This window comes from Myotis daubentonii, chromosome 12, assembly GCF_963259705.1.
Source record: "Myotis daubentonii chromosome 12, mMyoDau2.1, whole genome shotgun sequence".
Classification (NCBI taxonomy): domain Eukaryota; kingdom Metazoa; phylum Chordata; class Mammalia; order Chiroptera; family Vespertilionidae; genus Myotis; species Myotis daubentonii.
In genome coordinates, this window is record NC_081851.1 from 38712144 (window position 1) to 38727833 (window position 15690).

Consider the following 15690-nt stretch of genomic DNA (forward strand, 5'->3'; position numbering starts at 1 on the left):
CAGGTGGGCACTCTAGAAACAGCAGTGGGAGCTCTGAGTCCAGTCTTCCCAACCTAGCCAGGTCTTTACTGCTGGTGGATCAGCTCATAGACCTGTAGCCGTGACCCAGTAGCAGATGCAGTTCTGTAACCTTCATACCGTAATATACATTTTCATTACGGAATTATAAGAAAAATGATTTTTTTAAAAATCTGCAAATAAGGGGCTCTCTAGGCCTTATCTCCTACCCCTTGCCTTCTCCTATAGAAATGATAAGGAAAGAAAATCAATTTGGCCCTCCAGATATTTCTTGGCCAGTTCCTCCCTGATTGTTTGCTGTGTTTTCTCATTACCCTTCTTCAATAGCATTATCTTAAATCAAGCACTAGATGCCATGAGCTTCACCTCAGACGGAATCAACTCCACCAAAAGCTTAACTGTAACTGAAACTAGTGAACTGACACCTTTGCCTCATTCTTGCTAGGAATGGCCTCCCAAATCAATCCTCCCGACCCGTCTCCTTTGGCCAGATGCTGATGAATGTGTTTTTCTGCTTTCGCTTTTTATCCTGCTGCATTATTATGAAGACATGGCTTCTTCGGTTGGTCTTAACTCTAGGCAGTAGCCTGGAGACAGGTGTGTGGTTTAAGAAAGGGTAAAACTGACTGACTGATGGTATATATTTGAAAAGACAAAGTGAGCCCAGCTCTAGCCAACCAACGTTGACCTTGTTTGATCATAGACTTAGCCAAGGGATTTTACACCCCATGCAACCTGCCCAGCATTCATCCAGCATTCTGGCTTCCATTGAACTGCAATTTCTCAGATCGGGAGATGTGACTGCAAGTACTTAAGATCCTTGGATAAATGTGTACATGATATAAATCCCAGATATTGCCATTCCTTTTCATGTTAACCATCCCAAGCCGGGATCTCAGAATTAGACCAAAACAAGACAATGGTGGTAATATGATACCTTTTATTAGAAGACTTTTCATTGGGGGGTGGCTGGGGGAGGGGAAGGAATTGTAGCAGAAACAGATGTATTTTTCTTGTGATTTTTATTTTGAATCAAATACTGTAAATTGTGTATAAATGAAGACGCTGAATAGTTCTGTTTCCACTTGGCGTTTCAAGTCTGATATCAGGTGTCTGTACAGGGTTTTTGATCTCTTTCCCTTGTATAACTTTACACTACAATCCTACAGTGTAACATATGGAATCATTTTGAGTAGACTTGTGCGTTGCTATAAGCTTTCAGCAGGTCTTCTGTCTTTGTAGAATAAGCATGTTGTTTATTTGCAGATAAACAGAAATAAGTGTGCTGACAAGCTAGGCACAATTTGACTCTGGCTACTTACCTTTCTTTCTCTCTGATGTTTGATTGAAGGATGCAGCCAATGAAATGTTCAGTTGGTTTTCCCTGGCTTCCTAGATTGAAAAATAAAACAAAGCATAGTTCCTCACTAACCTTAGAATATTGTTCATAAAATAAATAAAGGACCTTGCACTGACACGACAACATGCCTCGTGGTCACCCTCTGTATATGTCCTTACTGAGTTAAGTGTATTTTTTTTCCTTACATGGAAAGCAGTTTTCTAAAAATTACCCTTTTGAAAAAGGTGGGCACAGAGAACCCCACTGTGGTTCTCTTTGTTGAGTGCCATTGTCCATGATCAGAGGGAAACTAAACTCTTAGTTGGTCAGATTTGTACAAATAAAATTCCAAGTCCATTTGCTTGTTTCTCTCTCTGGTACTTTTGTTTCTTCCTCACATTTGCACTTTAAGGGAGGGAAAAAGAAAGTTGAACAGCAACAGTCTGCAAAACACTGCATGCACTTTGGAGGTCAAGCTTTGACCTCAGCAATGTGAGTGCAGCCTTTGAAAGGCATCAGAGAAAAAGTTTGAATCTTTCAGTCTTCCTTCTGACTTGAAACACTTCCCATGCCAACTGAAGCTACATGAGCTAAGTAAAGGCCTCTATGAGGATAATGGATCATTTCCAAATTGAGGAAGGCACAAGCCTTCCTGCTAAGGATTTAAAAAAGACATCCTTGACGAGCTCTTCCTGGTTGAATAGCAGTGAAAATGGGACTTGGCTTGCCCCTTTATGGACAGGAATATTATTGAAGATCAAAATTGTATTCTGTTTCCTGGACATAGAAAAAAATGTATAAACTAATGAAGGAAATGTTTATTTTTAAAATAAGAATAATGTTTTATGCCTATGTTTCTCAATTTGTTTTTTTATACACATGTGTTAAAAATATAATGAATATTTAGTTTCTTGAAACCATGGAATGTATAGTTTAGAAATTAGGTGTCTCTAACTTATTCCTTTCATGTATTATCCTAATCACATTGAGATATATTATCTAGTCATCTGGCTCAATAGAGACCATTAATGAAAAGAGCAGACTAGAAGCCAGAGACTGGATGAAGGCAGCCCAAGGGGGACAATGACATGAAATTCTTTAGGAGTAGGGCCTCAGAGGGGAGAATATTTTTCTGTGAAGGAATACAGTGAGTGAGCCAATAAATGGGGCCTTTTAATATATATATATAGCATCATCCCTAAGCTAAAAGGGTTTATTTGAGATGAGTGTAGTGTGCTGATAATTAATAGACTTATGGAGCTATAAAAGGGACCTTAGAGGTCATCATCTAGTCCACCTACTTCATTTTACAAGTGTAGGATCTGAGACAGGGTAGTGGGAGAAGAGGCCTGGACAGGACAGAGCACCTGGAATCTCATCTTGACCTTTGCCAATCACTGTCTGAGTTACTTCAGCAGACGCATCACTTCCCAGAGCTGCTGTCCTTGTTTAGACAATGATGGGTTTGGACTTCATGGTCTCTAAGATTATAGAATTATAGGGCTCTAAGTATATATTATTATGCTTTGGGAGGACTATGAAGGATTTATATATCCTGATGTTCTTCAGTTATCTAATGTAGTTCTTACTGTAGCAGAGTTTACCTTTTAGAAAATTATAATGGGCTTTTACTAACCTGGGTTGCTCTTTTTTGGTTATCTGAATTAGAAGCCTAAATTATGACAGAGTTTTGGACAGAGATGTTCTTTTTTTTTAATATTACACACTCCCACATATGCACACTCCCACACACAGACTACAACAAAACAATATCAAATTTCGATTCTTTAAAAAATATATAATCAATGATCTGCTATATAAAAATGGATAAATACTGTAAGCATATGTGTTTTTTTAATTAGAAATCTTATTATCTTAAAATTTATTTTTTTATTTTTCAATTATTGTTTATATTCAATTCTGTATTAGTTTCAGGTGTACAGCAAAGTGGTTAGAAAATCATATAAGCATATGTTTCTGATTTGCTTTTATTCCAATTGTGCAAGAGTAGACAACATCTCAAATTATTATTTTTTCCCTTTAGAGCATTTTAATAACTAGATTGCCAAATTCAAGTCCCATTGTTTTTAAAAACATATCACAAGAGATAAGGCTTAAGTGGACACTTATAAATATGATTATAATTAATGATTACTTTAGCAGACATATTGGAATTTTGACATCTAATTGAGTGTTGTTCCTTGGTTTTAGTTGGGAACCTAATACTTATCTTAATCATTAAAGTTATTTTTGAAACTGCTCTCCTTAGAAATACTATCAAGGAAGGTAATAAGGTATAAGAAAATCAGTTATTATTACCGAATTGGTATCACTTTCAGCACCTGAAAATAGGTGTGTGCTTTTTTAGTCTACTTTTTCTACCACTCTTGGTTCTAAGTGACATTTAGCTGTTTCCAAAGGCAAAATCACCACCCTAAGATCAAGAGTAGTTACTATTAAAGATAGTAAAGAATAATAATCCACAGAACATTTCCAGAAAGAACCTTATAATGGAAAGGGACAATGATCATTCTTAACTTTCTTAGTATTCTGAATAAGTGAATGACTGGTTTAGCCTGTCTTTAGTGTAGTTTAGAAAATTGGAAGATACATATTTTTAAAATACCTCTAAAATAGGTTTTCACGTTGTTCAGTATCATTTGATAATGAACTTGCCACTTAAATTATAATTATAAAACTTGGATTGCTAATAATTATAGGGGAACAAACAAAAAAAGAGTCTGTTTTTCTCAAGATGAAATGTTGTTTATAATACTTTTTCCCACTCCCCTGACCAATAATTGATCATTTTTATTTAAGTCAGCCCAATCTTCTCCCAGATCAGAAACAGCTTTGCTTTCAGCAGTGCTGTGGTAAGCAGGGGACCTTTGGGGTTGACCTCATCCCAGAGGTATGAAGATAATAACTTGTTCAGCCCAGCACACTGTAGATACCTTGGGCCAAAATAAAGTTTCCATGATGAAGTTTGTGAGCTCCATGAGTCTTTAACTTTCTCAGTTTATAAGACTATCCAGATACTATAGCCACTAACTTAGAGTTTGGAGATAAAAATGACAGGGTAACCTCATTTAAAAAAAGAAAAAAGAAAAGAAAAAAAGATAAGATTGTCCAAAATTCTGAATTAGGCAAATTAGAGGCTGCCAAGCGGAACAGAGAAACTACCACATGAATTTTAAAATGGAATATTTACTGAAATACTCCAGATATTACAAAACTATCTTTCATTCCCCTTTAGAGACTATACATTTATGAGCTGTTAGCCTTTTCCTTGTCCATGCTAGTAATGTTCCTGGATGTGCTTGGGTTTTTTGAGTCAGAATGAATCCTGAATGGCTTCCATTTCAAATAATCTGTAACAAGATACCATTTTGTTTCTCCTTGGTGTCCCTTCACTGAGGTGGGGGAGGGAGGTGTTTTGGGTAATGCAAAGTTACCTAGTGGTGGTAGTTGCTAGAATGGAAGACACTTTCTTGGTTCCCACTTGAATGTAGTATCTGAATGTACTCTTTTCCTGCCAGTACTCTCTGCCCTATTGCACGCCCCTCCTCACGTGGATGTATATTTACCACAGGTCATTATCCCCGCTCTCCCAAGAAGACAGAGCAAACAGAGGTACATGAAGCTATCTTATGCAGTAAAAATGTGAAATTTGAACATTGCTACGCAAGTATTATATAAAAACAAGTCTGTAAACAAATTTCTTATGTAAACATACAGGGGAATAAAGACTTTTATCTGTTCAAACAGGAGCATTGATGTTTAGAGCTATAAATAACTTAAAATAGCTGCTGTTTTCCTGAGCTGAAAACGCACTTTTGCAAAAAGGATTGAAACACTTTGTTGAGTGACAATAAGTACCTGCGCACAAGGGAAGTGTGGCCACATGTGAGAGACATGCTGAGGACATTTTAATAAGTCATGGCTACCCTGGCTCCACCTTGTGGTCTGGGAGGACAAAACCAAGTGCGCCTGCATTTGATATGATCAGACACGGGGTTGTAAAATGGAGCACAGATTTGCAGCTATCCTCCTCTAATTTCATCTTTAATATACCCAGGCCAATTTAATTAAACATGTTATGTTGGCAACAGCAGTTTTATGCCCAGGGAGAAATCTCTCCCATTTAATTGCTCCATTGGCTTGAGAGGCACAGCATCACTAGCCAACATTGGCTCCTAGCAAATCCCTTATTCCCCAGTCGTGGGTTGTAATGTGACTACACAGCATATGGTCAAACCAAATGCTTAATCTGATCATCTAAGCCAAAAGGTCACAGAAGTTATTATAGACTAAAGTGAAATTCGGGTTGTGCATAATGTATTATATTAAGGAATAACCAGTCAGAAATTTAAGTCTTCACATTTTGATTTTTTAGAAAGCATGCTGATGACCTTCACTATGTCCACCTGATAAAATTTTCAGAATAAACCTTTCCCAAATCATTCAACACTCCTCATTGCTTTTGAAGTTAATTGAGAGTTAGTGAGGATAGTTGCCAAGTTATCAAATATTTTTGGGGACTCCTTTCCTACTCTCTGAAGCATGTGAGCTCTTACTGAAATCTATATAATTTTGGAGCCTCAAAATAGACTAAAATGGAGTTTTGAAAAGTGTCCTTAACCTTAACCTGGCACACAATCCTACGTCAGAGCAAGAAAAAGAAATGTTTTGACTTGTTGCCTAATTTAATTTGCTCAACCAAAATAAAAAGAGACATGACCTAGTTCGAAGGAATTAGAACAAAATGCCCTACCTTAAGCTTCTTGATAAGGAAGACCCTGTGCAGACAATGTGGTCAGGTCCTGGCCTTAACTCCCCCCCCAACCCCCCAACAACTGTCTATCTCTATTGAGCTCTGTGGTTGTGGTTAAGGACATCTGCTGTGCACGCCATTAATTACCAAAGGAACTGGACCAAGGCATGAGGTTACATTAGTATAAACCCTTTAATTGCTAGTAAGCAGACTACTTTGCACATGTTTCCTGGTGGTGCAAGGCTATCTTCATAAACAGACTGTTCACCCTGGAAACACGTGTTTTCCCTACAAGAACACACTCATGTTCCAAAAAAGACCTCTAACTCCCAACAAAACTCAACGTCTACCTTCTGTTTACAGTTATCTAGAATCTCTCTTCTTGACTACTCCGTTTCTTGTGCTGTCACCATCAAAATTCCCTGAGGGAATGTGGTTGTCTGTGCTCTTCCGTATCAATCAGCATTTCTTTGGTCTGCAAAGTGCCAGGCTTGGAGAATTGCAGAAGGTGTTTGCTCTCTGCCTTGGTCACACTGCCCCTCTACTAAAAAGAATGGACAGGTTGAGGGACTTGGCCTTCTCGGGAGAAACCTTCACATGTATCTTTCCAATCCTGTAAGCAGATTCATGCTGAAAGAGATATGAAGCAGTCTGGCCTTGCTTTGAAGGACATGAGACCGATTTTCCCTTTGAACTCTATGTTAAAGCATTTTTGTGGCTCTGTGTGTGAATTTTAAAGGCTGTTGGAACTTTAAGCATGATTTTCCCATTGCACCATGAAGGGTATAGAAGATGCTCTAAGTTGGCAGGCTTCCATTTGACTTGACTAACAACCCACTTTTTAACAGAAGTAATTTTGATAAATCTGGCATGTTCTTCCATCCTGTCCAACTCTGGAGATGGCCACCCCTGATTGGTACTTAGAGTTCTCAAAATGTAATCGAACACTGTGGGCATCCAACGTGACCCAGGTTCTATAGGTAACTGCTTTGGGACAATCTCTGCACACAAATATATTTCACTGAATTTAATTTAAATTTCCCCAAAATACTAACTCGGGCAAACTAGTGTTCATTATTGATCTATATGTCAGAATCAGTCATTGGCTTGACTAAACTTGCCATTTTTTTCCTAAATGATATTTTGTTCTCCCACAGAACCAGCTTAATAACATCAACTTTCAGGGTAGATTTGGAAGTTAAGAATTTGTGCCTTAGTTTTGGCAACTGAAAATTTGCACATCTGATGCTATTAGAAAGTGGTTCAAAGAGTGTGGGGGGGGCCTCTCATACTGCTTTGCTTGGCAAATCTTATTTTGGAAAACTTCTCTTCCCCCTTTCATTTGAATTTCCTCCCAGAAATCATCATCTGGGAATCACTGTGACAAATCTAATATCAGTAAACTTGCCTGAGAGGTTAGGATTATGTCTTTCCACATAGATTGCAAGGGAGAAGGTGTTCCATTTATTTCCTATCCCCTAATGCTTTCATATCATGCAAGTGCATATATTAAAGCTGTAACCGAGGAAAAATTTATCCTCTTCAAAATAAACTTATTCTTCAAATGCTATTCAAAAAGCCATTTGCTCCAGTATAGAATTTAACTTCAAGACTCTGATGTGGGATTCATCAAATGCATTTCAACTGTTAGAAAGGGAAATAAAAAGGAGGGGGAGGACACCTTTTGTTTCTGGAAACAATATTTAAGGTCAGAATTATTTAAAAAGAAACACTGCTCAAAAGTTATAGGATTCAGAAGAGTATAGTATTTTTGTACAGTATCTTCTAAAATGTTCGGGTCTCTCTCTGCAGCTCTTTACAATGTAATAGCAACTGGTTTCCCAATAAACTGATTTTGATGCTGCTTCAGCTGTGTTCTGTGTGCTTACTTTAAGCAAACTTAAAGGGGAATATTGTTAGCAGAAGTTTCTATGAGCAAATGGTTTGCATAGAAGGGGAGGGGACTACGTGGGGTTGGGATGATTGAATTACCTCTGTACAGAGGTTCCAAGTCATCTATAGAATCCAAATCTTTTTACCAAATGTTCTTATCCTGGTGGGTTGGGAAACCCATGATGAAATGATACCTTTACCCCCAACCACCCTTTCTCTGGATTCTTCTTGCTTAGTTACATATGCCTTTTTCCTGCCCTCTTGCTAACATGTGCCCAATGACATACTTCTAACCTGCTAATATTTCTTGGAAGGTAAGCTCTCTTGCATTCTGATAATTGTCTATTTGATGTTAAAAGCCAGAGCACCCAGAGGCACTTCTACTAGATAGAAATAGACTAGTATATTAGAGTTTGCAAATACTTCTGTAATTTCCCATACATTTTACTCTGTTTAAAGAAATTTAAGATGGAATCATTTAAACAGAGGAGATCTTTGCTAACTTAAAAGACAGAAAACAAAATTTCAGGGCTACTCCAGCTAAAGTTGAAATTTAATATAATTTTGCTTATGTCTCCTCCCCTGAGAAAGTGCCTTCAGTATTCCTGTTTGAGGTACTTTTATGTCAATCAGCAAGTAAACTTGCATTTATCTAGCAGCCGTGTTTTGCTGCTGTTTGGGGGCAAAGGATGGGTGTCCTCAGATACCGGCAGAGCATGACCACATGTCAGATACTGAATTGAATTTGTCCCCAGACAGTATTTCTGCATACTCCAGAACCATCATGGTATACGTGAAGATGAGTGGCTGGGTTTGTTTTCATTCCATCATGTGCCCGTGCCAGCTAGAGCAAGTGTCAGTGCCTAGCCCCGTGAGTAGGAGCATTGCATAGCTGCGCTAAATGTCTGTGTGCCTAACGTCTTCATCTCCTTTCCTGTACATTGTGCTTATCATGTCCCAAAATGTGAGACAGTGATTGGTTGTGTTCCAGTTTGTGTGCAGTTTCCTTGCCTGACTTTTATTTTTCTGTTTTTCCTTTTCCATGTTCAACATCTATTATTTGGTCCCATAATGTTACTGCCGTGGGTTGACCATTAAATGTTCCATGGAGAATTGAACCAGCTGTGCATTAATTCTGCATTTTGTGCTTTTCTAGGTCTCCAGAGAGAGCCCAATCCCTGTCCTGTAATAACTGTAGAGCACTTTAAAGAATCAACGGGCGTTAAAGGCCTTCCCCTCTATCCAGACCCCTCCAGAGTACCTGACACAAAAACACAGAACAATTTAGAATCTGACTACTTGGCCAGAGATGGCCCTTCAAGCAACAGCTCATTTCACAGCAGCGAGGAGGAAGGGACTGACCTCGAGGGGGACATGCTAGACTGCAGTGGGTCTCGCCCGCTCCTCATGGAATCTGAAGACGAGGATGAGAGCTGCAAGCCTCCGCAGGGGAAGCTGGGAGGAGCCATTCCGTTCGCTCAGCCAGAAGCCTCTACTGAGCCAGCAAAGGCAGTGCAAGGTGGAAAAAAGAACCAGTTTCAAGCCCCCACACAACCAACCACTGATGGTATTGGTGAGCCAGATGTTTTTGCCACAGCCCCCTTTAAGAGCTCAAGGGTTCCAACGGACGAAATGGACATTTTCTCCAAAGCCCCTTTTGTGTCCAAGGGCAGTGTGGCTCCTTCCCAGCCAGAGGAGGCGGATGTGTTCTTAAGAGCTCCTTTTACCAAGAAGAAAAGTATGGAGGAGGTAACAGTTGCCCAGAGCGCCTCCCAGGAGTTGCCCACACAGGCCGGTCTTCTCAGTCAGACAGATGAGGTCGCTCAGCTCTCAGGCCTTGACAGAGCAGTGTACTCCTCTGTCCGATCTCAGTATTCCATGGCTGGTTTTGCCCAACAATCCAACCTCCCCTCCCATTCTGTACAAGCAGCAGACCATCCTGACAGCATCTCACCCAGGGGAGCCTCCCTGGAATCTGGGGGCCATCTTAACGACAGAAACAAAGGACTTCAGCCTCAGAAAGAAGCTGCCTCGGGCCCCATGGCTGGCAAATCATTCCGCCCCCAGTCTTTATCCAAATATTCCCGTCACTATAGCCCAGAAGATGAGCCAAGTCCTGAAGCCCAGCCCATTGCTGCCTACAAAATTGTTTCGCAAACCAACAGGCAGTCCATAGCTGGCTCTGTTTCCATCACATCCCTTCCTTCCAGGACTACGGAGCTGCCAGCTGCTGATCCTTTTGCTTTAGCACCCTTTCCTTCAAAATCAGGCAAGCAGAAACCTTAGGAGCAATACTTGAGCCTTAGGCCTCTGTGTCTGCCCCACCCTCAGTAACCCACCACATCACTCCCAGCTGAGCCTTCCTAAGAAGAAATATATCAATTATGATCTTTCAGTTCCCTGGGTCAGAGGCAGATGTCAGTCAACAAACTCAGTTGCAGTGATACTTAGTCAAAACCCCTTTAAGTATGCTCATTTCTTTTGTTTATATTGATTTCTGGACTTTCAGGCTTTTCCATCTCCAACTCTACCCAGAACTCGGCTTTCTTCCCTCCTCCCCCGAAACTGGGATTTTTGTTTGTTTGTTTCTTTAAAATATATTTTTATTGAGTTCAGAAAGGGAGAGAGAGATAGAAACATCAATCATTGACAGCTGCCTCTTGCGCAACCCGCGCATATGCCCTTGACCGGAATCAAACCTGGGACCCTTCAGTTTGCAGGCCAAAGCTCTATCCACAGAGCCCAACCAGCTAGGGCCCCAGAATCTGTTTAAATCCAGAAATAATTTACTCCAACGCCAAAAGGGCCATGTTATTGCTAGTTTTAATTCCTGCAGTCCTGTTCTGAGTCATGTCCATTGAGGAATTGAGATTAGTCTCTCCAGGACATAATACCCTTGAAAAGGGGATATTTCTGGAAAGAAATGCAAGATAAAAATCCTGCACCTCAAGAGGAAGTGTAAGCCTGCATATATAATCATTCCTGTAAAACCAGCAGCTCTAGGATTCTCTGCATCTGTTTCTGAGTCTGTGGCAGCCAGGCTGGCCCTCGCACATGTGTGTCTGTGGGTATTAACATGTGTCAGATCTTTTCCTATGTAGAAATGCAAACGGATGAGATATCTGAGCTCATGTCTCATAGTGTTGAGCCTTCCCTACATCCTCGCTGCTTTGTAAATCAGTATGAGTGCACAGGTGTGTGTGTGTGTGTGCATGTGTGTGCACGTGTGTACATGAGCATAGGAAGCATTTTTTCTTTAAGATAATCTTGCCCCACAATCCTACCTCCACAATCATATACTAGCATTGGTCTCCTATTTAGTTCTTTTCTCATGGTAAAATTTATGTCATTGGAAGGTATAAGAAAATCCTGCTGAAACAGGTTTCAGAGTAGATTTCTTTTTCTTCACATTTTTTTATTTGTGATTAACAAATTCCATTTACCCGGTCATGAAAAATTAATTATTTTTCTATATTTCCCCCTCAGGACAATAGAAAAGAGCACCTTGTTACAGTTTCATTCACTGGGTATGTGATCTTAAAAAGTACTTCAAAAACCTTAGGTCTGAGCACAGCATGCTATCATTATGGAATTAAGTAATCATGAGACTAGGCTACAAACTAGATTTGCTTGCTTGCTTGTTTGTTTGTTCCAAATCCTTGCCATTTTTCTCTACTGCCTCTTACGGAATGTAAATCTAAGACTTGTAAGTAAGTTTGTTTGGGAGAATGGAAAAGAGCTGAATCTGTTAGCCATGAAAACTTTTATTCTCTCTTTAGATGTTGAAGTAAGCCAGATAGATGACTGACTTGTGTTTTTGAAATGTTTTCTCTTTCTGGAAAGATCTGACTCATTCCTAGCTGTTTTCATACCCTTTATTATTAGTGCCTTAAGATGAAATTTATGTCTCAATGGTAAGGCTTCTGCTGAGGAAATTCAACTTAATGGGAAGAGTTGCTACACCATGTTTCAATGTGAAAGCTTCTTGTGACTTATAGTAAATGTTTAGGGATTTTTTCCCCATTAGCTGGAGAAATTGGGGAAGTTGCTTACCAAACAAGATTAATGATTTAAGAATTCCTGGAAATTCATCCAAAAATCAAGCCTGAATTTGTCCAATTCTATTGCACTTGATAAGGTGTGAATTTTTTAAATTTAAAGTTCATGGATCTTGGCAGTTAAATAGGAACAACTGCTTTTTAAGACTTTTTCTAGTTTTGTCTGCACCTATTTTAGATGACCAGGTTAAAGGATAAAGTGAAATAATTGGCACTGGATCAGAGCTACTAGCAATGGTTTTTCCAGCTGAGGTTTCTTTGTGCCAGAAATGAATATCTTTAACTTGGTTAGATGTTAAATGTTAATTCTAAGAGTTTTCTTTCTCCTAGTGATCATTTCTGATTTTTCTGTGTAACAGTGGATGCAAAATTATCTTTCCGGTTGGATGAATTCGTTTTAGCTAATGCATATGGAATTTTGCACCCCAAACTCCTCCCCTTGATATTATCAATTAAAGCCTTCAAAGGCAAGAGGATAGGAATACTCAGGAGAGTTTTCACCCCAAATCACTCTTAGAAAGTAGACCATTATTCTAACTCACTCTTCCAAATATTCAGGCTTACCTCCTCTCTAACAGCCCTGCAAATGTTTTTCCTTTTTTTTTTTTTTTTTATCACATCCTCCTAATCAAGTAGCCATTTTAATCCTCAAGATAAAATCAATAAAATCATGGTGGTTTTTATTATGCACTTGAATCCTTTGTCAACCATGGGCTCGTAACCTGTTTTTCTCTTCACTGGAGACTTATGATGGTTAGAGACCCTAAATACCTTTTTGAATAGGAAGTGAATAAAAACACAGACAAATTACTGTTGTATTGTTACTGATACATGAACATTTTGTGACTGTGGGATTATATTAATTATTAGCTTGCAGCTAGTGAATTCTGCAGTCATCTACTTTGGATCATAGATGGTAAATACATCCCTGAAAGGTAAAATGTTCTTGCCAGAGGCCATCCTGCATCTGGAAATCTGGAAAATTTAGTTTAAGGAAATCAGGAGTGCTCAGGGTGCTTTGAATTAGTAGTAAATGCATGTTTCCAGCAACTACACTGCAATATGTTAATATTAAAGAGAAAAAGAAAAGGTGTAGTCAACAAAATGCGGGCACTTCTTATTTTAGTTTGTTTCATGTGTTCCTTGCCTTGCACATCTCATAGGAAATGCAGGAACTTGTGACCTTTCTTTCATTTAGTGGAGCATATTGAGCCAGAATATATTCAGAATAAAGCATTGAATCACACCATGTACTAATTGACTAACAGGCACTGTTGAAATAATGAATTATCTTATGTGTGGCGAAAAATAGTTCACATATCTGTTTCTTGGGCTTACAGACAGCCCTGAGCTCCAAAATCCTTATTAGATTAGGAAATGGAATGAACAAAATGCGTGGCAGGACCTAAGGGTATCTAGGTCAGTAACTCTATTTCATTTGGGGCCCATTCATTGTTGAGTTGAAAATTTCACGTGTGTAGATTAGTGAGTATGTGTTTATATTCCCATATTAGCTCTGAGTTTAATTTGGTAACTAAGATATTTCTTTCTAAACTCCAGGAAAAATAACAGTATTTTATTGACCCATTATTTAAGTTTTAAAATACGTGTATATCAGTGTTTTCAACATGTATGTATGATATTCAACAGACATTTCACGGACTCATAGCAGGTTTATATAAAATAAGTGTAATCACCAGAGTGGTTTGACAAGAGGAATTCAATCGTGCTGTATTTGATTCCATAAAGAAAAGTCACCAAAGCCTAGATCCTGTAATATGTATAATTATGTCAAATAGGAAACTTTACCATATAGGAAACGAGAGAAGGGTAGGATCAAGCTCTTTTCACAGGAAGGATAAGACTTAAAATGGAGTCACTTTAATAAATGTTATTCTCTGCTATGTCTTTGGAATTGAAATTGGAGAACATATGCCAGTCAACTGTGGAATGGCTGCTGACCACACAGATGCAGTTTTTGAGAAAACTGCAAAGTTTCTGAGAAATACGGAACCCAGCGTACTTCGATTAAAGGTACATAGGAGAGCTGCTGAAAGGGCCACGCCTTCCAAGGAGGCAGGAGCACCTTGTAAGCACCACAGCCACCCCTGAGTTCTGATCCTTCAATCTTGCCTGATGGAGTAAACGTGAAGATTTTAAATGAAATTATGTAATATGAATTCTTAGTGTTTCCAATGCCTTTGTTAACTACTACTTGTAGTTTGTTTGTTCTTTTTGTTTTGAACCACCAGGATACTTGCAAACTTGTGACTTGTGAAGTTCACTTACGGGGGAATTTCAAAATGCTTGAAAATAAAAAGTAGTATCAGGTTGGGAGTTGTTTCTGTGTTCTTTTGCTACAAAATAAATTTGCTAGGTTGATGAGAACAACAAGCTGGCTCAGCTTAGATGTGGGAATTTACACTGGGCATGTATTGATTCTCAGAATGCCACCTTGCCCTCTGACTTCCTGGTCCTATCTGCCTCGTTTGCAGCTTGTCTTTTATTAGGAAACAGGCCTCCCATATGTGGTGCCCAGGATCCCATCATCAAAATGCTGCCAGACAAAGCTTTTTCCTGCTCTTTCTTTACCCTGCAAGTCTTCCTGGCTCATTATCCTTGTTCCTATTCCCACTTCATTTCCTCACATGACATCCCCCTATTACAACCATATCAATAAGTGTTTAAGAGGTATGAATGAATATTATGTTAATTTTTATTTGCCTCCCTTTTTACTGTAAACAGTTTCTCCTTACATTTCAGCCTAGCCTGTGATAATCTCACCACACTGGATAATTCACAAAATAAGAATGAAATGGCTCACCTTCCTCATTTCTTATGGACTAGAAGAGAGGATAAAGGAAGGTTGGCAGGACCCCAGCCTTACTCTGTGGAAACAACCAAAAAGTATCTATTCACCTTGATCTAACATAAGTCCCAGAGTGCCCTAGAATGCAGGGGCAAGTTTATGTGTGAAGGGACTCTAGAATAGCTAATGTTAACCAACCCACTGGTGGCCTAGTCCAGTATTCCCATAACTTGTAATTACATAGGAAATTTAGTCTGAGCTACTTCACAGCAATCTCAACATGTGTTGAGTTTATACTAACAATGTTTTGTTCTTGAAATCTAGTCAATGTTATCTGCATTGCATTGTAATATACCAGTATATGCATGTTAAAGGAATCTGTTTGATTCCTTTGGGTAAGGAATTACAGAAATAGTTTTTACCAATGTCAGTTAAAGTGAACCTTTGAGAGTGAAAGAAGATGTAGCCTTTTCACTCTGAAACGACAAGTCAGGTGTATTCTCTGAGTCTACCAAAGACTCCTATTTGGGAAATGTGAATATAACGTGTGTGTATATATGCGCACGCAAGTGTGTGTGTGTGTTTGTGTTTATCCCATGTTTTCTGCCATGGTGTTAAGACCTCCTAATAAAGGCATCCAAAGAATACCAAGAGGTGACAGTGGATATTGGGCATGAGTAAATTTGGTTCCATTTGCCAACAGCTTTCTGACTCTTATTAGGAAACACCCCTCCAATGTGTGATGCCCAGGATCCCATCATCAATACGCTACCAGACATAGCTTTTTCCTGCTCCAAAT

The 15690-nt window shown here is 39.1% G+C and overlaps 1 protein-coding gene across 18 annotated transcripts in view; it reads left to right on the plus strand.

Annotated features, from left to right (window-relative positions):
* AAK1 (AP2 associated kinase 1) overlaps positions 1-14413 on the plus strand; it is a 148487-nt gene extending 134074 nt beyond the window's left edge. For 15 of the 18 annotated variants that reach the window (XM_059659549.1, XM_059659554.1, XM_059659552.1 and 12 more), the window contains one exon: positions 9181-14413. In XM_059659549.1, coding sequence (XP_059515532.1) covers positions 9181-10310 — 1130 coding nt within the window. In that variant the 3' untranslated portion in view covers positions 10311-14413. Of the gene's footprint in view, positions 1-3; positions 7996-9180 lie in introns of those variants that run through there. The other 3 variants (XM_059659566.1, XM_059659567.1, XM_059659568.1) reach the window with 2 other exon arrangements.
* Positions 14414-15690: the final 1277 nt, after the last annotated feature.